The sequence below is a fragment of the Anopheles moucheti genome, chromosome 2 (genome assembly GCF_943734755.1).
Source record: "Anopheles moucheti chromosome 2, idAnoMoucSN_F20_07, whole genome shotgun sequence".
Lineage (NCBI taxonomy): Eukaryota > Metazoa > Arthropoda > Insecta > Diptera > Culicidae > Anopheles > Anopheles moucheti.
In genome coordinates, this window is record NC_069140.1 from 102205374 (window position 1) to 102227884 (window position 22511).

Below are 22511 nucleotides of genomic sequence, written 5' to 3' on the forward strand. Positions count from 1 at the left end.
TTCTATGTAACATATTATGTTCGTTATGTTACATTTTTTTAAATTAAAATACACATTTTGCTGAAATTAAAATGTATAATAGTTTGACTATTGCTAATGTGTACATTTTTAATCCACGATTAAACGAGGTAATGAGTAAAATGCTCAACCAACTCATGTTGGCGATTTAACCCCTCGTTATCATAAGTTCCAGCGAGGTGTATGATAAGATAAGATATTTCTCCCACATACCAGGTAGCGAGCATAATGTCGGATGTGATCCAAGTTGATGCCATTCAGTTGAACTTAATCGTTTACCCTGTGTGGTAGTCAATCGATCGGTGGTTGAAGTTTGAGTGGTTAGCGTGACGTTAGTTTTAAGATTCACTTTTTTTAATCGTTTGTAATACAGGTGAGAGTGATAGTGAAGATTATAAATGTTTTCCACTGGGTCTGGTTATAATCTGTTAAAGAATATATTCACATATTAGGAGTATCAACTGCACGTACTGTACACCTCGTTAGGGTGATGCTCTAGAGGTTTCCGTTATCAGCTAAACCTCTACAGCAACACTCCTCTAACTACGGGAAGTGTTCGATAAGATATGTAACACAAATATAGGGTGCGACAAATTTAGCAACGTAAGCCGCCTCATTGAAGTTATAAATAATTAAAATTGTGTAAAAGTATTACAAAGTTATATCGTGAACTGTGCGGTAAAGATCGTGTTTGGTGCCTTCAATTTAATGACTAGAAACCAGTCACATACAATGAGAAAGTGTTACATCAGTGAGGCGTGAGTGTGGGTGTGAATTATTCAAAACATAAAACAACATAAACATAAAAATCATGTTATTTCGGCTATTTCGATTGCTCTTCGGTTGGTTGGTACTGCAAACATTTTATAGCAGTATTTTATCATTTTATTGGTACTATTCGTCATAGTGGTACGTTCTAATCAATATGTGATTGAAGTGCTGATTTGTGTACATGACCATTTGAAAGCATGTTCCTTTGGTTACTTTACGTCTTCGTTATTTTCATTGGTTTGTTAAACAAAGATATACGATAAAGTGTTACCAGTGCAAATATGTCCAGCTTTGGGAACTTGTTACGAATTCGAGTATTATAAAAGGGAAAGTTGTTATCTATTGCAGTTAGTCATCTGAGTACCATGGAGCACTGCCCAACTATTGGTTTCACAATGCAATGATAATGTTCAACACGTCATGCAATGGATATGTTCTAATCATCCATGTTAAATATATCGATCCTATCCCAATATATTTCGGGAAGCAAGAAAATACTGTATATGAGCTTATCACTTTGCCCTTGTCAAAAATAGGTCAATGTGTTCTACAAAACATTGCCAAGGATTAATCCAGTACTCTAGCCGTACACGCACAATGTCATAGTAATCCGGATAAGTCCGTTTGAATCAAGCAACAGTATAAACATAATATAGGCAAGACAGACAAATAAATGCTAAGTGTAGTACTTGTATTAAAAGAACATTAAAAACTTAACTGAATTACTAGTACTTCGTGGTAGGGCGTGGCACTTTGTGCTTCATTTAGAATTGCACCTGATCACCTCCGGTCATGCTACAGTGACATAAAACAGTGAGGTGATCTGTTTGGTGGGTTTCCCAGATATTGATTATACCATCTATTCTCGTAAGAAATTTTGTGATGTTTTTGCTTATCCTTTGAGGACGCCATATTACCCTATCACCGTACCCTATAATAGCAGGTTTATTTCTGGAAAAAATGTTAGTCAGAGGGTAAATATTAATTACTGATAACAACCATCCCCTGATTCATCCATCATCGATCGTATGCTTCTATTCATAAACATAGCTTTAAACGGGACCACAAGCAGCAAGCGAAGTAAGGTTAAAGATATTAGGAAGAGTAACAATAGAACGTCTACACCAATACCTCTACCAAGCAGGTTCATTCCGTATCTAAACATGGCGAGACAAAGATTTTGGTGTGGTACAAAAGCTCACCACAGGTGAATTTGCAGCAGGTGTAGTCACAGTTCTTACGCAGCACCTCACTGTAGTATCGCAGGTTCGCAGGTACTCTTATCTTATCGGTGAGCTGTCGCATTTAGCCTTACGCAAGGCAAATTCCAACCCAGGTTAGGTTGTTGAAGTAGCTGCAAATAAAAGTTCCTCATTCGTGCGTTTGTTGGTTCGGCAGATATAAGTTCATTTGTTCGTTTTTAAGTTGAAAACAGTAGGATTATACAGTTTTACTTATTGAACGTTTGTCTTCCGTAGTTGCAAAGTTTGACAGAAACAATGAAGCTAGCGGCGTCGGTACCGACGTGTCTGCTGGTGGCTTTTTTACTAGCCAACAGCGCAGAAGCACAGGAAAATGTCCTCACCCGAGTGGCACCGTCGATGCTGGAATGTTACGAAAGTGCGCAGATCTTCGAGCGTGACAATCGTCTTCCGATGACGATGAACATGTTGATCGAACTGATCCGTAAGGTGGAGGATTCACCTGGATTCCAGCAGGACATTCGTCAACTGGCCATCAGCATGCTGCATCGCTTCCGGCAGGATGGTATAGTGCGTGCACCGGGAGTTACAAGCATGTCCGGTGTGATTCCATTCAGCCCGACTGAGTTCCAATTCACGAAGCATCGTGTATTGTTTTCTCGCTTGCTTCCGGGCAATGCTGTCAACTTCCCGAACGCTACCTTAAGCATTGACGAGAGGGTAAGGAGACCCAGACCGAGATCAGAATCGATTTTTATTTCTTATCGTTTGTATCTTTCCAGTGTGCACTGCATTTCATGCTATCAAACTCGATTGATCGCCGAGTCCGTGGAGATGAGAACATTCGCTGTTCACAGCTGTCCCAATATCGGGCGGCTCGCGTACCACGTGAGCTCGATTTTAAGGATCGAAGCAGATTGCGCTCAAACTACCTTGGGGACAACGAGATGCTGGAGCAACCGGAGATGGATCGTATTCGGGAACACATCAAGAAGATTAAACATAAGGCAGCGTCGGTTGCACGACTCGAGATGGATCCGGACGAAGATCACCCGGATGAGGAACCTCGGGAAGCGGCCGCGGAAGAGGGAGAACCGCAGGAGGAGCCAGTGGCTGCAGCAGCAGAAGAAGAGGAAACGGGTGAACCACTGGAGGAAGATGAAACACTAGGAGCGATCGGTGATGTTAGTCTGGTGGATATTGCCTCGAACGCTATCAGTGCCTGTCCGGTGGAGAATGGTGTGGTCTACACACCCTGGGGCTCGGTAATGGCCGGTACCGTGTTGGCTGGTATTGCGGCTGGTTTGGAACCTCAAACCGTACAATTGCGCGATCTAGTGGTACGATCCGATCAGTACCGCAGCCGACAGGTTCAATCATTACGTGTAGACAACCGTTGGGCAGCTACGCTGTCTGGAGATTTGGCCGAAGTGAGTCTGCTGCATGCACCTTCGGCTGAGAACAATGTGCAGGTTGGTGCGGCCGGCGCTTGGAATCGTACCGTTGCTCCACGTTGGTATTTCCTTACCCAGCGAGAAAACTTGCAAATGACGGACTCGGAGATCCGGGCCGGAATCGACGGTTTACTGTTGGCTACAAACATCGCCGAATGGCGTAGCCGGGCGAACAATCTACGGTTGAGTCAGCTGCTGGATATGTACTACTCGCATCGTGGAGTGTTCAATGATACGGTGCGTTCGTGCAATCGTCGCGATCTCTTTACGACTGTTGCACCCATGCAGCAGCTGCGCGAACAAACGGTTGCATTTAGTACGGTGCTGGATAAGGAGATGCAGATGCCATTCACCATCACGCAGGAGGCCATTATGCAATTCTCGGATAGATCTACTGATGCGTTGGCCAACTATATTCGTAAGTATGCTTGGGTAACTTACAGCAAATACTAATGTTTTTCATAACACTGTTACTGTATCTGTGTTCTTACAGCTTCCGCATTGAACGACCTAACGTGCGAGGCGACTGCGATCGTAATGAATGATCGCACTATTTGGAGAGCGGCTTCCGATTTATACATTTTTGTCGATGCTGCCTGGCCGCACCGCGATGTGTACTCCGTTGTGTCGTAAGTATAACTCCCACGTGATCATTACTAAACACAAACTGACTTCACGATGTCTCCTGCAGCAACATTCTCGATTCGGTCGATATTGGTCGCTTTGGTTCGAATTATACTATTTTGAATGCCCGCGATGGCAATGTGATCGTAAGCTCAACCCACTTCCTGTCGGACTTCCATTTGAACTACACACCCCAGCTGCACCAAACTTGTGAGTGAAGTGATGCAGCACCGTTTGAGGGTTCCAAGAGCGGAGTTAACCGATAGCTATTGTTTCTTCCGTACAGTGCCCAATGGATTGAATATCCCGAATGTGTTCCGACGACTGAGGGAGGAAACGAACAATCAGATGGCTGCCGAACGGCGTACCAATAATCTTAGTGGACGGTCAAAGATCGCGCTGCTGATTGTGCATACGGACCGTGTAAGTGAAGGTGATACCAACTTTGCCATCCAGCACTTGCAAATCTTCCGCGAAGAAGTACCGGACCTGCGCTTCCTATATCTAGCCGCCGGAGATCCCGGTCGGTTCAATCGGTTTGTGCGCGACGAGCGGCGTGATGTGTTTCCATTGCGGGAGCTAGAATCCGGCTCGGTAGTGGATACGGTGCGCGTTCAGCTCAGCCCGGTCGTACACCGGATACAGCAGGAACCGAGAAGAATAGTGAATCCCCGCTGTGGCAATGACTGGGTGCAGGAAAACTGGGGCTCCAACTCTATGAACCAGTTTGTGGAACCGCGCGGTGTGAACTTCTATCGGCTGCATCCGAACTACTTCTTCCGGGAGGGCAACAATAGACGTCTGCGCATCCAGGGACACGGTTTTGCAACACTAACCGTATGCCATTCCCGCTGGGTTGAACGTCCAAGGTGAGCTATGATAAGTGGTTGTGTAGAATTGCGCATAAAGCTAATGGTTTAATATTCCTGCAGACAAAATTCGACCGAGAATCGAGACTCTATCCAGTGCCGGACGATCAACACCGATGCGTACGATATAGATTTGACAAATCCTTGTGATGGCCACTCAGTGATTCATTCCTGTCCGCCATTGTTCGTGTCCGTCGAGGGACCAGTGGATCCTCCCGCCATCATCCGGTGCTCTGAACCGGAATGTCGTTTCCCGGATAATGCGCGATATGCTATCGTGCTCGATAATATGGGTTGTTTCAGTAGTGCTAGCCGAACGGTCAGCTCGCTACTGATGGCGGCCATGGCTGCCTTGGTACTAACACTGTTTAAGCAATCGTAATTGGCAATTTATGCCAAGGTTTAGTTTATTTTAAAATACGTTTCGTTTTGACGCAGAAAGTGCCCGGCTAGTGTTAAGACACCATGGTACAATCCGAACTGTATCGTATGGTAGCACCCATTTCACGTCCATAGACATACCAGTGACAATGAATGACAATGTAAATCGATTTACCGGTCCTGTTTGTAGACACCGATGACATACAGTAAAATAGTATTCATTCAATAAAAATATAATTGTATTACGTCCACCATAGATGTGTCGTTGTTCGGAGATTTCATCTGAACTTTTTTATCTTCGACATCCTTAGCAAACGTTGAAAAAATAGTTCTACATGAACTGAAAAGCACAAAAGAAATGTTTGATGTATCGATCTGGCGGTTATCAGCCAAGGAGCAGTGTTTTGAGAATCGAATAAAAAATATACGCCACAAACGCTTTATCGGCGAAGATAAGATAGCCACATCGTGGTACGCCATCCTCAAAAGTAGATGTTGTCCGTCTATTTCGAACTCAGCGACTGACTACCTTGAATTTAGCCTTCAGTTTTGCATAGCAAAGGGAACACATTATGGAGCATATACGATAGGTTGTTTCATTAATACAATTATACAAATACAGGGAAATAAAATAGACACAGCTATCATAGCTAAACGGTGAATTGATGAATTAAGGAAGTTTTACTGTTCGTTAGAAGACACATCGTCACACTACATGTAAAAATAAATGGTACACAAGGTAAGATTACTTGTTAATGCACTCGTGCCAAACGATAATCGGAGAAAATTATTCAAATCGTTGTTAAAGACGTTCCGTGATGTAGTCCAGGAACTCGGACACTCGAGTGTATACTGATGGGTAGTTCTCAAACGCACAACCGTAACCCCACGAGACGACTCCGATTATCTGGTTCTGGTAAACTAGAGGTCCGCCTGAATCCCCTTGGCACGCATCCTTACCCTTGTGGCCGGCGCAAATGTGGAATGGTAGGATCGGGGCAAAGTTCTGATAGGCCATACCGCATCGAGCGTTGCTTACGATCGGTAGCGTTACTTGTTGTAGATGATTAGTGGACGGTCCTTGATACTAAAAGACAGGCAATCAATAGTAGTGTGAGTAACCAATAGCACTCAGTAGCTGATCCAGCTTGTGCTACGTACGTAAAGAGCTCCCCATCCAGCTATGGATACACTAGTGCCATCAGCGATGGTAAAGCTACCTCCCGGCAGGTTGATCGGTTGAACGGTTTCACTCAGCTGCAACGGACTAACTAGTTTCAGGACAGAAATGTCAAAATCCAGCGTCCAGTCGTTGTAGTCCGGATGTATGTGAATCTCGGACACGGTAATCAGCTGACCACCTTCGTTCCGGAGCGTTGATCCAGCGCGCACCTCAAAGTCCGACGGTACAAGTTCCGAGCTGGGATATAAGAATGTGTTTAGCAGGAAATTAACAAGGCCCCGGAATGCGGAACAGGGTGTATCCCATTGGACTACAAACTAGAAGACACAGTGTGCCGCCGTTAGGATGGTGTTGGTGTTCAGGATGGCACCACCGCAACTGTGCTTGTGAAGCCGTCGGAGCGACACCTGGTAGGGATGGTTCTCGATCTCCGTATCACTGCCACCAACGATGCGAGCCTCGTTTCTTCTGGGCACTGGGAACAGAACGTACACATCGCATAAGTAGACGATGATATCACTGTCCAGATGTCAAATCGCTCGAATTATCTGCTTCAACTTACCAGCCGCCAAGCAACTGGCCATTAGCAGACAGAACACTCCAGCTAGTCTTAACGTCATCTTTGCACAGGTAACACCAAACACCACACCAAACAGGCAACCGTGACGGTCCGTTCTTCGCACGGAAGGTGAAGTGAGGCTTTTATACACCGGCGATCGATTGACGGGTCGATTGATATGATGGATCCCGGGGACCGATATACGGTCGTTGATAAGCATATGCAATAAGTGTTTATTCATGTACACGGGAACGTGCCCTTTATCGGAAACTGTGAGCATCTTGAAGCTCAAGCGAACAATTGTAACGTCATCATCTTTCGCGTCATTTATCAATTGCTTTAAATGGTACTACGGTAGGAAAGGAATACAAACTGCTTGAAGACTACTACGGTAACAAATCTGTTGCATGTTCCTGGATCGCGTACAAAGGATAGTTTGGTGGAAAACCCTTCGGCGATTCTCGAACCCAACAGCGTTACAATGATTCTTGTTGTCGTATAAGAAATTGTCAATTTCAGCTGTTTTGCTGTCTAGTTACTAATGTTTAATGCTAGTCTCTCGAAAACCTGACCCTTCCTTTATGGCTAAAGATAACTGAAACGCACTCATTACACCCGAACACGGTACAAGATTCTTCCATGTAACGAAACACTTGCATGCTTAGTAGCAGTTCGGATAGAAATAGTTAAGTCGTTTGATGTCCTTATAGCTAAGACCCACGCGTTGCCCAATTGTGACGCCCGATTGTTTGGGAATGATCGTAGACTGTCCGTTGTAGGTGAATGCCGTCGGTCCGTAGTGCATAACGCTGTCATAGTCGTATGGAATGCCAAAGTCCTCCACCGTGTTCGAGTTGTAGCGATCGAAGTTGGAAACCCTGTCAGCCTGAATTGCACTCCAGTTAATCGTTACAAAGAAGTCACGATCGGACGCACTCTGCATGTGTACGAAGCCGAGCGCATGCAGGAACTCGTGTATGATAGTACCACGGGACATACAACCGTACGGTTCTAGGTTAACCGTTTGTGCTCCACCGCGATGCCCCAAACTAGCCCAGCAACCAGATGAGTCGCCCTGGAGAAAAAGAAATATGTGGTAAGTCCTGTACAACAACGAGGAGGATCGTTTTTCTTACCATCACTTTCACGTAATCAGTTTCCGTCGTTCGAGGCTTGAACCGCACGCAGCTTACCAGCTCGATCTGCTGGATAGCAGACACAATGCTGTTCTGTTGACTGATAGCTAGAGAGAAAAGGCGAGGTTGTAGGTCAAGGAGTACTAATTGTGAATGGATACTCACAGAAAGCCCTAGTATCGATCGTGTACGGAACGATGTTGTTCGGCCACTTGTATGACTCTCCAATGATTGCCGTGTAGCCGTATTTTACAGCTTTCTCCTGATCGCTGGTGAGTTCGATATCTCCTTCAAAGTTTCCACCTACTTCCTCCAACTCGCTTGCCATTTCCATGTCTAAAGGATGTGCAAGCTGTGCTAAGTCGTTCGCCGTGAAAACTCCCGTATGCGAACCAACTTACCTGGCGGAGAGTCTCTTTTGACCGGTGATCCCACTGTCTGATGCAACACCACCATCACATAGACCATGACCCAGAACAATTTCATTGTGAATATTCACAGACTAGATTCCGAAATCAGAACTCTTTTGCAGCGTGAGCTTACACAACCGTCCCTGAACCGAACTGTACTGCGCTATGTCGGCAGAAAGACTTTGGAGTAGAGCCTGACTATGCTGACAAAAAACCCTTTGCGGTCGGTTGGGGTTTGAAAATCTGCGTAAAACACGTCGGTTTATGATAGCCATAAGTGGCACTCTTAGCCGGAAGGTGATCGTAAATTAGTACGTGTAAAAGTGTCCCAAAATTTGATTAAGATAAGATAATGGTTTTCATGTGTTTGGAAAATGCTACATGGACGGAAATGAGCTTGGTCGGATGGAGATGATCAGACAAAAATAAAAACTGTGGAAGTATGAATCCTGCAGCACAGTTTATGATAATTTTTATGGCCTTATTACACTCAAAAAGTGCTGATCATTGTTGAATGTCGTTGTGATAGCGGAGTTTTCATTGTATTGTAAAAAGAAGCAAGTAAAGTTTATTGCTTAGACTGAATTGTGGAATTGTGATTCTTTTTAATACAAAGATTTCCGTTTCTTGTTGATTTTATTGGTTCATTGCATGTAAAAAGCTTTGTTGCAATAAAAATCATCGTGTTAAGAACAGAATAATCTTACAAAATATTGCTTATTTAGAAGTTGTTCTACCTTTAACGATCTTCGGTGTATCAGACCGAACGTGGAAGAACGACGCTTCAGGTGGATCCAAGTACTTTTGGAACTTGGTAAGTTGGGTATCCGGTAAGCACAAACAATGCAAATTTATTTTTATTTTTGCAAACAAAGTTTATTAACCAAAGTATGATTTTAGTACTGTCTTATAAATTTAAGCAGTACCCAGTATTCCATGTACAGTTATGAATACTTATTGAATTGCCTAAATAAAACCTAAAGAAGGATCTTCAAACAAATTGTAAGTCAGTATTGGTTTAATAACTAAATACATTTCACTCTTATTGTTGTTTACCATTTGTTACTTAGTAGCAGTCTGGGTATTGATGGTTGATTCGTTTGATATCTTTGGCACTGAGACCGTTGCGCTGCCCGATGATGGCATTCTGCTTCTTGGGAATGATCGTGGGCTGACCATTTTTGGAAAATGCTGTCCTTCCGTAGTGCATAACACTTTCGTAGTCGTAAGGAATGCCGAAATCGGTTGCCTGCTCTGAATTGTAGAGGTTGAAGTTACCAATGGTGCCGTCCTGAATTGCGTCCCAATTGATATCCAAATAAAAGTCGCGATCGGAAGCAGACTGCATATGCGCAAAGCCGAGCGTGTGCAGCAATTCGTGTATAATAGTGCCCACGCCCGTACAGCCATTCGGTTGCAAATTCACTTGCTGTTGCCCTCCGTGATAGCCAAGGGTTGACGAGCATCCAGATGTCGCTGTGCCCTAGTAATAAATGTGAGCGAAGTGTAAGTGATTGTAGACGGTGTTTCAAGACCTGCGTATTGGGAAAACTTACCGAAATGAGAGCAAAACCTTTCTGAGTTGTGCGGGGTACAAATCTCACACAGGTCACCAGCTCGATCTGGTCCATAGCGATGCGAATGTTATTCTGCTGAGCAAACGCTGTGAAGGTAGTAGGTATTTGAGTGTTTTGGATGTGAAAATTAGCAAACGAGAGTGTGTCCAACTTACTGAAAACCGTTGTATCAATTGTGTAGTACACGATGCCGTTCGGCCACTTCTTTAGGTCAATCAGAGCTGTATAACCATTCTGCACTGCATTGGACTGCTCGGGTGAGAGTATTATATCGCCTTCGAAATGACCACTGATTTCCTCCAAAACATTCTCGTCCTCCACGGCTGATGGCATGGAAACATAGAATATGTATTAACGCAATCAAGCTTGTCTTGCTGAGATGTTCTTACATATTGGGGAAGTTCTTTTGGCCGGAAGGCCGATTGCCGTATCTAAACACAAAACGTACAACGCACAGAACGAAACTAAAAGCAGCTTCATGTTGCTAAAGTCGTGCTACTTTATCACATTCAGGATGGTACTACACTGTACGGTTCAACTGCAAGACGGGGCCGATATAAAATTTTCATTCTTTGAATGAAGCTGCAAATCGTAAGATCGCGAATCGGGGACAGGGGTTACAGTATGAAAATTAGACGGTGATAAGATAAGGCACGGCATTTCACATGAATGCTGTCTTAACTGGGGCCATTTTTTTGTACATAAGATGGTGGCGTATACACTTCAGGAAGTTGTTACGCACTAGCCAACATGAAAAGAAGAGACTGTTTTATTTCCCGTATCTGCACTGTTTTGATGAGAGACTGTCACTCACAAAATAGCCACCTGTAATTCAAAAAACAAAGTGCATGAAAAAAATTATCCTCCTTCCAAACTCCAAGCTTGTCTGAAGCTTGTTGTATTAAAAAGAACTGGCTCATGGTTCCAGAAAATTTGCATTCAAAGTAGGTCTTTGGAGGAAGATTACGGTGCAGCACATAAGGAGTTTCTCAGAATAGAACCGGAAGTGAGTAACAAGACAAGAAGTGTAAAGATGTTAATGGTTTCCAAGTATCCGAACAAGCCGACTTATGCCACTACGTACTGCGCGATAGATCTTATCTACTAGTGCAAATATTTAAGCACGAAAATGTTTTGGATGTTTATACATCAAGCTAAAAGATACCACCCGGTGTGATCGTTAGATGCTTCAGGAAGATCTAAAAGATCATCGCAAGTTTGCTCGATCATTTAGTACCATAGAAGCGTTGGAAGGAATTCTTTCAGTTGCTGGAACGGAGTGAATCGATACATATGGCAAGAAAAAGAAAACAGGTTTGTTGATGAATGTGTTTGCTTTACACAATTTAATAAACGGATACATTTGATGTGAAATCTTGCTACACGGTACAGGTTGTGGGTCCGGTTGTGCTAGCGTTGCTAGTGCTGTTGTGTGATGGAACCTTTGCTAAACGTTACGAAGAGATCGGGAAACAACATCAGGGTGATATCGTGTTGACCGACATACAATCTGATGCAGCTACCGGTGGTGGAACGCAGATTGTGCAGGAATCATTCCGATGGATTAAAGGAGTCGTTCCGTATGAGATTTCATCGACATTCAGTGAGTACCTATACACCTCGAACAGCAACTTCTGAGGAGACGATGTTACAATTTTCATCGTTCCTAACTAGCTGAACCACAAAAGGAGCAGATCACGTACGCGATGGGTAGAATCTCGGCTTACAGCTGTGTGCGATTTGTTCCCCGCAGTCTGATGGACAGACAGTTTCTAAACATTACTGCCAGTCCTACCGGGTGTTGGGCCTCACTCGGTATGAACTTGAGATCGAATGAGCTAAATCTGCAACCGGAAGGATGTTTGGAGACGGGCGTCATCATGCATCAGTTGCTGCACGTACTCGGCTTAACTCATCCACAGTCCCGTCCGGATCGCGACTTTTACGTACTAGTGCAGGAGGATGCGGTGGATTCGACGATGAAGAACAATTTGGACAGATATCAGCAGGGTGTAATAGAGGATTTCGGCATACCGTATGACTACGAGAGCATTCTACACTGTCAGACTGATGCGTTCGGTTATGCGGCATCGAGTCGGCCCACGGTTGTGCCATTGGTATGAGTTTTGGAAATATCTTTCGGGCTTAAGTTGTAAACCACACTTACTTTCAGGTTGACGTCGAAATTGGCCAGCGAATCGAGCTAAGTCTAAAGGATGTGCGAAAACTCAACAAAATGTACGACTACGAGTATTGCGGATTCTGCTATCGTGGAAATTGTAACGAGCTTAGATCCAACATTGTGTAGCGGAACATAGTACATAGGAGGTGAAGGCGTGGATATTTTATTTGTTATTCATTTATTGCAAAAGAAAACGGTTTTTTGTAAATAGCCACAACATTGAAGGTTAACCAAAAATAAAGACATAATGATCAATAGTGTATTCGTAATAATTTACAGCCGAAAACTCCTCCTGTCAGGCGACAATTCTTAACGATCCATAACGGTGGAAAAGTTCATCATGAAGGTAGAGTCGAGAATGAACTACTTACGTAACAGATGCTACTATGGATAGAAGAAAAGTCACGTGAGGAGTTTCAGTTGTTTATTGACATATCAATTAAATTAATTAGTACATTCATGTAAAAGTTATGTGGCCGAAATGTGAGCCCATCATCCCTTCAGGGCAACCATTCGACGTCCTCCATCATCCGTTCGGAACGGTTGGTTGTTTTTTCCACATAGGCTTCTTCCTCATCGCTATCTCCATTTCGGTACTTATTGTAGATCTGTACAGTTAAGGTGTCCATCAGGTCGTCAGTACATGCAAATAGACAAGGTGTATGTGCGAAAAAGAACATTATTAGTAACACTTTTTTCACCTCCTTTATTCGAAACCGAACATCCTCCGAATAGGGAAAGAATGTGCGAACAAGTACGAAATGGAGTTGAAGGTTTAATTACTATCGGTAATAAACGAGCCACCTGATTTGCCGCCTTACACATCCTCCCCTTCCATTTCGTTTCGCAGTTTCGTTTCTATCAGTCTGTACGCGTTTCGGGTCAAAATAAATGAACCTTTTTGCCGGCGTTCACTGCAGCCTCGAACCCGTCACCGATCGCTTCACCCGCCTTCCGGAACGCGTTGGCAATGTTGCGCGTCGAGAAGGTGTCTGGATCGATGTGGATGTTCCAGCCGGCTTCACCCTCCTTCGGACAGCCGGTCTGGTTGACGATGCTCAGATCGAACGGATCCACCGAATACGAGCTTAACCGGGTGCGGATCTGGATGGTGGAGAGAGAAACAGACATGATCGATGGAATTAGAGAAAGCGTAAAGCAAAGGAGTATTAAGCGGATAAGTGCACACTGTAGTACTTCCGGCGTGTTAGGCTAGAATGGGGTTACGGACCAGCCAGGACGAGTTTTTTTCGCGAAGAAGCGACCAGCGGCCCATTAAAACGGTGCAGATGTGATGAGAAAGTTTCTGTCGGGAGGGAACCACCACGAATCCCCATCAAGGGCACGTGTCGATGGCGCCTCATTTCAATTTTAATTAATAGCAATCACGCGATTGGCTTGAAGCATTGTTGGTGCCGTGTAGCCATGGCACAAGCGAGTCACGGATGATCTACGCAACGCTGGTGGAAGTTTGGGATTGTATCGAAGTACGAAGGAAGGTCGTCAGTGGGTGATGATTAATTTGCATACTCTACCATAATACCAAAGGTCTCATATGCATCCGAGCATCTCATGTTTATGGATTGTTTTTTCGTTTTTTGAAACCTATGCAAAAGTTCAACATCTACGAATTATCCGTAAAAGGGTATTCAATTAAAACTGGTAGACTAGAAAAGAAACACTGCGAGCAGCATCATGTCCACTTTGTGAGAGGTGCAAAATACTATCACGCATCTTATTTCATAGCGGTAAAATCGCGTTTTAATGCTTGATGTGTAAGGATAAACATGAACATGGCTGCTGATTTTTAATGAGAACATTTTCACCCATCCACCGTGATCCGTGATGGAAAGGATGTGCTGTGCCGTGAATAATGCGGATGCTGGTAGGCTCTTTTTTTGGGGAGGAAGGCGTACCTAACTCACCCCTTTCATTAATATTATTCATTGAGATGAGATGCCAACAATTCGGGTGCTCATGAATATCACGTTGACCAATGTTGACTCTGGACGCGCTCGTTCGGGGTGATCCGAAAGCAATTTTAGTGCATGATTTATTGCAGCTTTCGTGCTACCGCAACATACCGGGTTGGTGAGTGTACGCGCAACGGTACCGGACAACTCGAACGCCAAGTGGAAGAAATTTCCCGGAAGCCCTAGGATGGCGCGGCGCGTGATTTATTCAACCAACCATGGAGGGTAAGAAGATTAGAGAATGCTTCACACATCGTTGTTATCAGATTTAACGCACGTAGCACAACTGGCGGACGCAATAGGTACAACGGTGTGTGTACGTGTGAGCGCTGGATTGTGTTGTGATTCGAGCAGATTTTACCATGATTGTGGTCCGTGGTGCAACGAAACGATTCAACACGACTAGTCGCAGGTGTTACTGTGCGCCTTTGCATTGGACTATGCTTTGGATAATCTGGTTGCAAGTGAACCATGCTGTATGCAACAGGTATGCACAGGATGGTTAAGGAATTTGATGGAAACAGGCTTTAAATAGGTAAGTTAACATAACCGTTTGTGCGGTGTAGCTATTAGGGTGTAGTTGTTATATCATGGAGTTTATGGTCCAACCATGCTGTTGCATATTGAGAAGAAATTGTCAATATCACAGCACGTGGACATCATTTACAATTTAATATGTCATCAGTTTAAGTGTTTTACGCGGGAATTTGAAGAAATTAGTTTTCGGAGAGGAAAGAAGACTTAGAAAAATATGTCAACAATTCGTTGCAGCAGTAAAACATCAGTTCTAAAAAGCTGTAGGTAGGAATGTCAATTAGAAGTACTTAAGAAACTGCACGTATCTTTTTAAACGCCAACAAAGTTAGATATTGGGAGAGGTATTAAACGTTGACAAACACTTAATACATTGTGTGGCGTTCATTGTTCACTAAAGTCGTCTCTATCTAATCCATTGTTCACTAAAGCCTTTTCCTGAGCAAAAGTCGTCCATCGTATGGACCACATGCAGTTGTAATTTTAGAACCAACAGCAACAGGTAGCGCCACTCAAACTGAAACCCAAAAAAAAACTCATCGTCATGTAACACCTTGGCATTTGTTCGCACCGAGAAGACAAAGGACCTAATAAAGTGTCTATTAACACTACGTCAGTGTCGTGAAGGTAAAAAAGTAAGGCAAAAGCACATACACGAAGTTGGCCACAATTCACACGTATTTTTCTAGAAGTATGCGATTCCGGGAAGCAAGGCAGAAAGGATGTTTGCTCAAATTGAAAAACTCACTGTACCATTTTGGGACGTCGAAAAGCATCACGTTGTGTCATGGGACCATGTAACATTATCACGTCGAAGGGTAGGAATATTCCCGCATAGGCAGAGCCCGATAAGAAATGAAATGGATGATGTTGCAGCAAAACAAAAAAGGAATGTAACAGCTGTAATTAGCACTATTTGCGACGCCGTAGTATCCTGTTCCGTGCGAGTGCAATTCGTCAACCGTGCGTAACAAGTGTACCGAAGCGCAGTGGAAAACTAGTCAACAGTCATTCCATATTCCCTTTGGTGGGGCTCATCTGTCCATGATGCGCTTGTTAGCGAACTGTTCACTCAAGAGAATAAGGGCAGAAAGAAAAACAAGCACTGAGCTTTCTTCCATTTTACACTCATGCATGTTTCATTTGAACAGGGACACGGAACGTTAAGCCGGCGGGAGCACACGGGTTACGCAACGGACACGTGGTTAGGAAAATGGCGCAAATTGAGGACATGCAAGTAGGCGTGGAAATGGTATAGTCACACTGTTAGTGATGTGAACAGGTGTGGAGGGTGAGAGGGTGCACTTATCTTCCGGGTTTTGCTTAATATGAAAATGAGCCTTTTTATCCGACCGGTTGCGCAGCGGTGACCATTACGTACACCCTTGGGACGTGTGTCCTGGTGGGTGGGTCTATGTGGATTTTTTTGCGGATTTTTAAAAAGTAGGAAAAACATCTATGTTTTTGTTTTTCCTAAAACGAAATTTTCCTTTTACGTGCATTAATTTCACGTCTAGCAGGTGGACTTTTTTCGGTTTGCAATGACATAGCTGCAGACCACCTCACATGACGTTCAAACAGTACCCGTCGCACAATACCACCAAAAGGTCAGAGTACTAAAGTTTCGGATTCCGGTTACGGGTCGTTGACCAATTTGGGAATCATACCCTTAAATCCCTTGCCAGCTCGATATCATTTGCTGTCGGATGGTCAAAAACGTATGAAGGTACTGCGCTGCTGTAGTACGAAGAAGTTGGCCAGAGTTTACCGAATGCTTTCCATCCTTTTGGGATAGGTTCAGAACGCGTGGGGTTAAGTTCGTGGTGGTTCGTTGTTCACCGTTGTGCGGTACGGCACAGCTGGCCAACGTACAAAAAGGAAGTTCCAGGTGTCGAATGATGCTGATACGTAGATGCGGCGACGGTGACAAAGGGAAATCGTACCACTTTCCATCAGTAACGAGAGTGACAACTAACAAGCCAAAATGGAGAGGATTATAACAAGGACAGAATTTGTCGTCTGGCTCTAGTTGTTAGATGTGGGTAAAACTAAACGGTACCGTTTACATTTTTCATTAGCAGCTACACAGTGGGAAATTTATGTGGGTGTAGATGAAGAGTAGTGTTAATTGTAAAGGCTTAAATTACTGTTAAAGATAATGAATTCATGAACAGAATGCGTACGTATGCATGACCTGTGAAGAAGATGTAACATTTAACATTGAGCAGTTGGCGACAGATGGCGCTAGTTTATAAACATATCGTCGCATAGTAGTAATTGATATCTTTAATGTAGGGAGATATCCAGAATGACGATTAACAACTATTTTAAATTAGGTTTGCCATGACGTTTGGAGTGGACATCTTTAATGTAAAATTTTTGACAAATAAAATTATCGTGCGAACTGCGTAAGCTTCTGGTGTTAAAAATGTTCGGGGTGAAAAACATGTTCAATCTGGCCATACTCCTTAAATTTTTCTTCCGCAGTTTACTTTTCCGACCATTGTATGCTACTTTGCGCACACTGTGATCTATCAAATAGAAAGATAACGTATAATCCACCCTTTGTTTTTTCTCCCCCCTTACCTTGTCGACGTAGATTTTATCCAAATCGCGCGTGCGGGACAGCAGAGTCGCACTCTGCCGGTGTCCAAATGGAATCTTCTGACACGAAAACACCCCAGCGTACGTGTCGTAGTCGGTCATGAACACGACAAACTTTGCGGAACCGGCCACGCCTGCAACAAAAAATTGCCCGGAAAAAGAATAAATTAAGCCAAACATGAAATTTGTCCAGCTTTGCTGGGCGGAAGTTGATTAGATGACGTCATTTGAAGCTTTCGGAGGGGTTTGCTCTTCGTTATGACGCAGCTGTGGACACTCACTGAGCGGAAACCGAACGGTCATCCGGGCCGGAACGTCCCGGTCGGTAACGGTAAGCTTGCCAGTGTACGAATACTCGTGCTTGATGGGTGCGATCGAGAGTGGAGCCTTTTGGGAGATCTGCTCAATAAAGTACTCGTCCGGTGTGTCCGCATTTTTGGTGATGTTGTAGATTACGCAGGTTGATGCGGTGCCGGTCTTCTGTATAACGTACCAGATGCCGAGGAACTGTGAAAAAACAGATTTGATGTTTATTGTGGGGTATTTATCTTAAATTGCAGTTAACAATCTTTCACGGGAGAAAATCGCGTATAAGAGGGAAAGATTTATTTAAGTGTTTTAAATAAGAGCAATTCTTTTTATGCAACATCATCATTGTGCCGTATTTAATGGAGTGCTGTTTGACCCTGCTGACACTTCACACCTTAGCCACTTAGCGATTAGCGTAGTAACGTCACTAATTACACAGTCGTGGCTGTCAAACTTTGTCGGTGGGTATCTGTCATCTCAAATGTCCCAACGAAACAGGGTCTAGTTTTACCTCTAGAAGTTTAATCATTAATTTTAAAATGTTACTATAAGTAACACCGTACTCAGGTAGCGTAACGGCGCGAACAATACGCAAGTAGGAAACAGAGACATTGATCACGTGATTGTGAAGGTACTTAAAAGTTGGTCGTATTACGTGTTTTTTGCAGCGTACAGTTTATAAGAAACACTTTGGTACTATTAGCAAGAGCACTAGCACACTGGCCGACAAGTGTCGAGAAAGTCAGGGTCAGAAAAGGTTGGACGGTGGTGTTTCGGATATGTAAGGCTTTGCGTTTCTTACAAGTTCATGGTCTGTTCGAGGAAGGTTCTCGCCACAGCAATCAGATTTGATGGTGTGTGGAAAGTTTAGACAGCAAACGGTACAAGCACAGGCCCCTGAAGCCTGTCGAACCAACACCACCAGACAGGACAACAAACTTTGGTTTCGATCTCCGGAGGTCTCCGGGGGTTAGGTTTCATGGTCTCGGTTGTCGGGTCGATGCGCTTCCGTGACGGACAAGGGATTGACAGGTCAGGGCGATCGGATGTTGTTTCCGACCTCGTAGCACCATAACTTTTGATTGGCTTATTAAAGTGTACATTCGCTTGGTTTATCTAGGCGGTGGTGTTACGTCGATTTTTCAATCTGCAGGAACTGCGTCAAGTATTACCTTACAGATGATTTTTTCCCAACTTGACAAAAATTCGAGAGAGCTTTCACGATTACTTTCGATTATGTAGAAAGAATGAATCCATCTGACGAAAGAGAATAAAATAATTTACGCATGCTTCTAAACTCCACGAAACCTCAACTGAACACCACTGCCGGGCAAAGATTTTTTTACAATTCCAAGTCTCATTAAAAGTTAGTAAGAGCATTAAAAAACAAACAACTTCACGCACAAAACCCTTCCTCGTGATGAATTGAAACATTATTTCATCCGTCCAACCTGCACCGGGTGCGCAGTGCCGACGGGTTCGTTCTCCAACTTGTAATAACCATTTGCGACTCCCTTTAGCGCTGCACACGCATGTCGAGGATTCTCATTATAAGGAAACCGTCGTGCTGTTGATTCCAAGGAACAGTGGACCCCCATGAGCATGAGGGAAAAATTTCAAAAATGAAAATTTATCTTTCCACTTTCTCAACAAAGCACTAGAAAAACCGAGCCTTCCTTAGCTGCTAACTCGGGTAAGCTTTCGTTATTCGCCTTCGCAAACGTCGCCATCATCATCCATCGTCCTGTACTGCGAGTGAGTCTACCCATCCCATATGAGAAAAGGGCGTTGAGAAGTTTTGGTGCAATTGTCATTTACGCCATCTGGGAACACTAGCGCTTCCGCTGTTCGGTGTCACTTTTACTCGTTAGCGCGTGTGTGTTTGTTGTGGCGTTAGCTAAGGGTGGGCGTACAATAAATTATCACCCACGTCACGATGGAAAGGTGTTCTGTTTCATGTTTCCTATGCAGTTCGGAGGTTAGCTTTTTGCTCGACAAAGAAGTGGTCGTATGATGTTAAGGATGACCTCTTTGCCACGTGACTGGATGGGTGTAATTAGAAATAATAGGAGCTCGGGGAAGATATGTACAGAAAACTTGACCTTCCGTGGGGCAGTAATATTATGTTATAAAAAATTCCAGGCGAACATTTGAAAGTAATCATATGATTTCAAAATAACACCATGGCGAAGGTTAGTTTCGAACCAGTATAATCGTTTAACCGTAAGTATAACCATAAGCTGGATGTTTTTCTTTGTGACATGTTAAGGGAGTCCACTCCTTGAAAACATGTTGCTTCAACGTTCAGTAACATCAAAAACACCGACATATTTCATTGCAAACGGACACAAAACGGCTAGCAAGTAGGGACGACGAAGCGTAACCTAATTCTCGAGGAGAAAATTGAATCAATCGAAACGAAACCACCGTGTAGTCGAAATGTTGTTATTTCTCCTTTCGTTTGTTTGTTCAGTAAACGGGTTTGTTTATGCACCCGAGACGAGAGACCCAGAGAAGCCAGTCCAGTAGCCATTTTCTAGGATAGAACGTAACGGCGCAAAAGCCGGCAAGCTAACCGGCAAAGTCAGCAGGGGGAAGATGCAATCCTTCCACCGGCTCCACAATCTCGCCGGACCTTATCGGACCGTACCATTTTTCCCCAAGAAAAAGAATCCCGTCCCATCAATCAATGTCAGCAACAGGGGGCAACCGTAGTAACAGTCGGTATGGTCAGTCGCCCGGCAGGAACAAACTGTTGCCCGTGATGCTGTCCGATCCGTGCAATCGCTTGTCCGCCGCTTGGTAGAGACAAAACGGTGAGGGGTTCTAGATTTTTGATTTTTTCTTCTTCTCCCAGGCGGTGTTGCTTTTGTCAGTAAACGAAAGCATACTTTCGAGTGGCTGAAAGCTTTCGTTGTTAGTTTGGGTGAAATGTACATCTGTTGAAGCGATGCTATCCTGATAAGATTTCAGGGATGGGTAATAATGGACAAGCAAATGTCTGTCTCGTCTGATCGGTGTGTATCACTTCACGGCATTCGAATGCTTCCTCCAGAGCAATTAAGCAAACGTGCGTTTGACGTAGGATTTGACGTTCGATGAGTGAAAAAAGGACCAGGAATCTAGGAGCCTTTGTGCATGGTATAGAATGCATTATTTATTTAAAGGCATTTATTGCGAGGAAAGGACGCAACGCTGATGTGTTAAAAAACCCATTAGTCCTTTTTTTTCTTCTCGCATGCCCAATCTGGAACCCTTCAGCACGACCCACATTCTCGGTACTATTATTACTCAGCATGATTAATGTTTGTGTGCTGTGGAAATTTCCCAAATTGAGGGTAAACCACTTTGTTATCACTTTGAAAAAAAAAAACTGCTTCTTAGTTATAATCAACCTCTATTATCGCTTGCTTTCGGACACGTTCGTGCGAAATGGAAGTTACTCTCATTTAAAATCGTATACATTTTTACGCACATTGCATGAAACCTCCAATGGCGCAAATAATTCCAAGCTAGTAGTTGATCGATTAAAAGTTCACTTCATCGAGGCATAAAGCTAGCTTAGGTCAGTGGTCGGCAAACTAACGCTAAAAAGTTGGCATATTCACAGACACTGAGTAATCTTTACTTTGAACAAGCTATGCAGCTCTAGAACCATTCCTGTAATATTATCTGCCTTGATTTAATAACATATATAAGAAAAATCACCGAGATTCAATTTAGTACAATAATTCTGCGTAGCAAATGATCAAAATCTAAAGAGCGATCTGCAGTCGCGCTTTGCCGAGCACTGGTATAAACGAAGATCACGATCATCTCGCGCTGAGAATGATTGACCTCTCTCTATTTTTCTCATCTTAACGCACATGAAGCGCGAAAAAAGGTTATCAACATGGCAATGCGATTAACTCTCTTCCCGATTCGGAACGATGCAAAATTCCTTCGTAACGCGAGTTTTGATAGCGAACAATTACGCAGCACAATCACTGATCAGGCGAACAATTTACCTGCTTCATGCTGAAACCGCTCATCGGTTCAACCGTTGGGCAGTCACCGGTTTTGTAGGTATGACCCTGTACAATACCGGCCAGGCAGGCCAAGGCGGTGACTGACAACATCATCGCGAGTACGCACGGCACTTTAGCCATCGTTCGGGGGACACACTATTGCACGATTAAATCACAGAAAACAATCCACTTTCACTCACTTCACTGGAGGAACTGTTCTGAAACGCCTTCTTAACCGGGCGAGCGCTCTACTGCAACTGTATCTGTTGGCAGACGGTCGACTGGCTCTTGTAGCTCTGGATGTTTCTCATCAACCTTCACAGATTTTACGCACACAATAACCCGCGATCGCTCAAACCGACGATTATTCAATTGATCTGTTTGTGGCGTCTATTCTTTCGCGCTATAGCTTTCCTTCTCCTTCTCCCGTCGTGATGATGTTGATCGGCGCAGCATCCAAGCAGGTTGTTCCGACGATCGCACGAGTTCGGACAGTGAACGAGTTTGCTTATCAGCCCTAATGTGGGCCCTTTCCCATGTGGACCAGCACGCGTGTGGTTCGCATCAAGACTGTAAATAAGTCAGCATCGGCTACGGTGTGTCTTCCTTTTACTTTTTCAACGAGTAGTGGTCGCTGAACCGCGAAACCTTTCCCGTTAGTGGTCAAGTCCGGTGATGGTTGTGGTGCGTGGGTTTCGTGGTTTGTTTTTGTTTTATG

The 22511-nt window shown here is 44.0% G+C and overlaps 6 protein-coding genes across 8 annotated transcripts; 2 read left to right on the plus strand and 4 right to left on the minus strand.

Moving 5' to 3' along the window:
* The first annotated feature begins 323 nt into the window (after positions 1–323).
* Positions 324–5566, plus strand: LOC128309652 (uncharacterized). Of its 2 annotated transcripts, none has more exons than XM_053046089.1 (7): positions 324–391; positions 2268–2711; positions 2774–3863; positions 3939–4074; positions 4137–4279; positions 4356–4938; positions 5002–5566. In XM_053046089.1, exons 2-7 carry the CDS (start codon positions 2289–2291, stop codon positions 5318–5320), a joined length of 2694 nt encoding a protein of 897 aa, XP_052902049.1. In that variant the 5' UTR covers positions 324–391; positions 2268–2288; the 3' UTR covers positions 5321–5566. The 2 variants fall into 2 exon arrangements, with proteins under 2 accessions (XP_052902049.1, XP_052902050.1); XM_053046090.1 differs by lacking the exon at positions 324–391 and adding an exon at positions 706–776.
* A 555-nt stretch (positions 5567–6121) lies between these two features.
* Positions 6122–7122, minus strand: LOC128300797 (trypsin-3-like). Its single transcript, XM_053036997.1, has 4 exons — positions 7065–7122; positions 6821–6977; positions 6481–6739; positions 6122–6406 (listed from the first exon to the last, which is right to left on the minus strand). Exons 1-4 carry the CDS (start codon positions 7120–7122, stop codon positions 6122–6124), a joined length of 759 nt encoding a protein of 252 aa, XP_052892957.1.
* Positions 7123–7722: 600 nt separating this feature from the next.
* Positions 7723–8683, minus strand: LOC128298988 (astacin-like). The gene is made up of 4 exons (XM_053034813.1): positions 8599–8683; positions 8363–8533; positions 8198–8304; positions 7723–8136 (listed from the first exon to the last, which is right to left on the minus strand). Exons 1-4 carry the CDS (start codon positions 8681–8683, stop codon positions 7723–7725), a joined length of 777 nt encoding a protein of 258 aa, XP_052890773.1.
* Positions 8684–9673: 990 nt separating this feature from the next.
* LOC128300808 (zinc metalloproteinase nas-14-like) lies at positions 9674–10664 on the minus strand. Its single transcript, XM_053037010.1, has 4 exons — positions 10574–10664; positions 10340–10507; positions 10164–10270; positions 9674–10090 (listed from the first exon to the last, which is right to left on the minus strand). Exons 1-4 carry the CDS (start codon positions 10662–10664, stop codon positions 9674–9676), a joined length of 783 nt encoding a protein of 260 aa, XP_052892970.1.
* An 813-nt stretch (positions 10665–11477) lies between these two features.
* Positions 11478–12492, plus strand: LOC128300818 (zinc metalloproteinase nas-14-like). Its single transcript, XM_053037022.1, has 4 exons — positions 11478–11498; positions 11577–11787; positions 11859–12301; positions 12358–12492. The coding sequence occupies exons 1-4, from the start codon at positions 11478–11480 to the stop codon at positions 12490–12492; spliced, it is 810 nt and encodes a 269-aa protein (XP_052892982.1).
* Positions 12493–12773: 281 nt separating this feature from the next.
* Positions 12774–22256, minus strand: LOC128298986 (apolipoprotein D-like). Of its 2 annotated transcripts, none has more exons than XR_008287288.1 (5): positions 21794–22256; positions 17759–17984; positions 17460–17611; positions 13171–13470; positions 12774–12974 (listed from the first exon to the last, which is right to left on the minus strand). XR_008287288.1 is itself a non-coding variant. In XM_053034812.1 (5 exons), exons 1-5 carry the CDS (start codon positions 21932–21934, stop codon positions 12867–12869), a joined length of 834 nt encoding a protein of 277 aa, XP_052890772.1. In that variant the 5' UTR covers positions 21935–22245; the 3' UTR covers positions 12774–12866. The 2 variants fall into 2 exon arrangements, 1 of the variants encoding a protein (XP_052890772.1); XM_053034812.1 differs by having other exon boundaries at positions 13264–13470; positions 21794–22245.
* Positions 22257–22511: the final 255 nt, after the last annotated feature.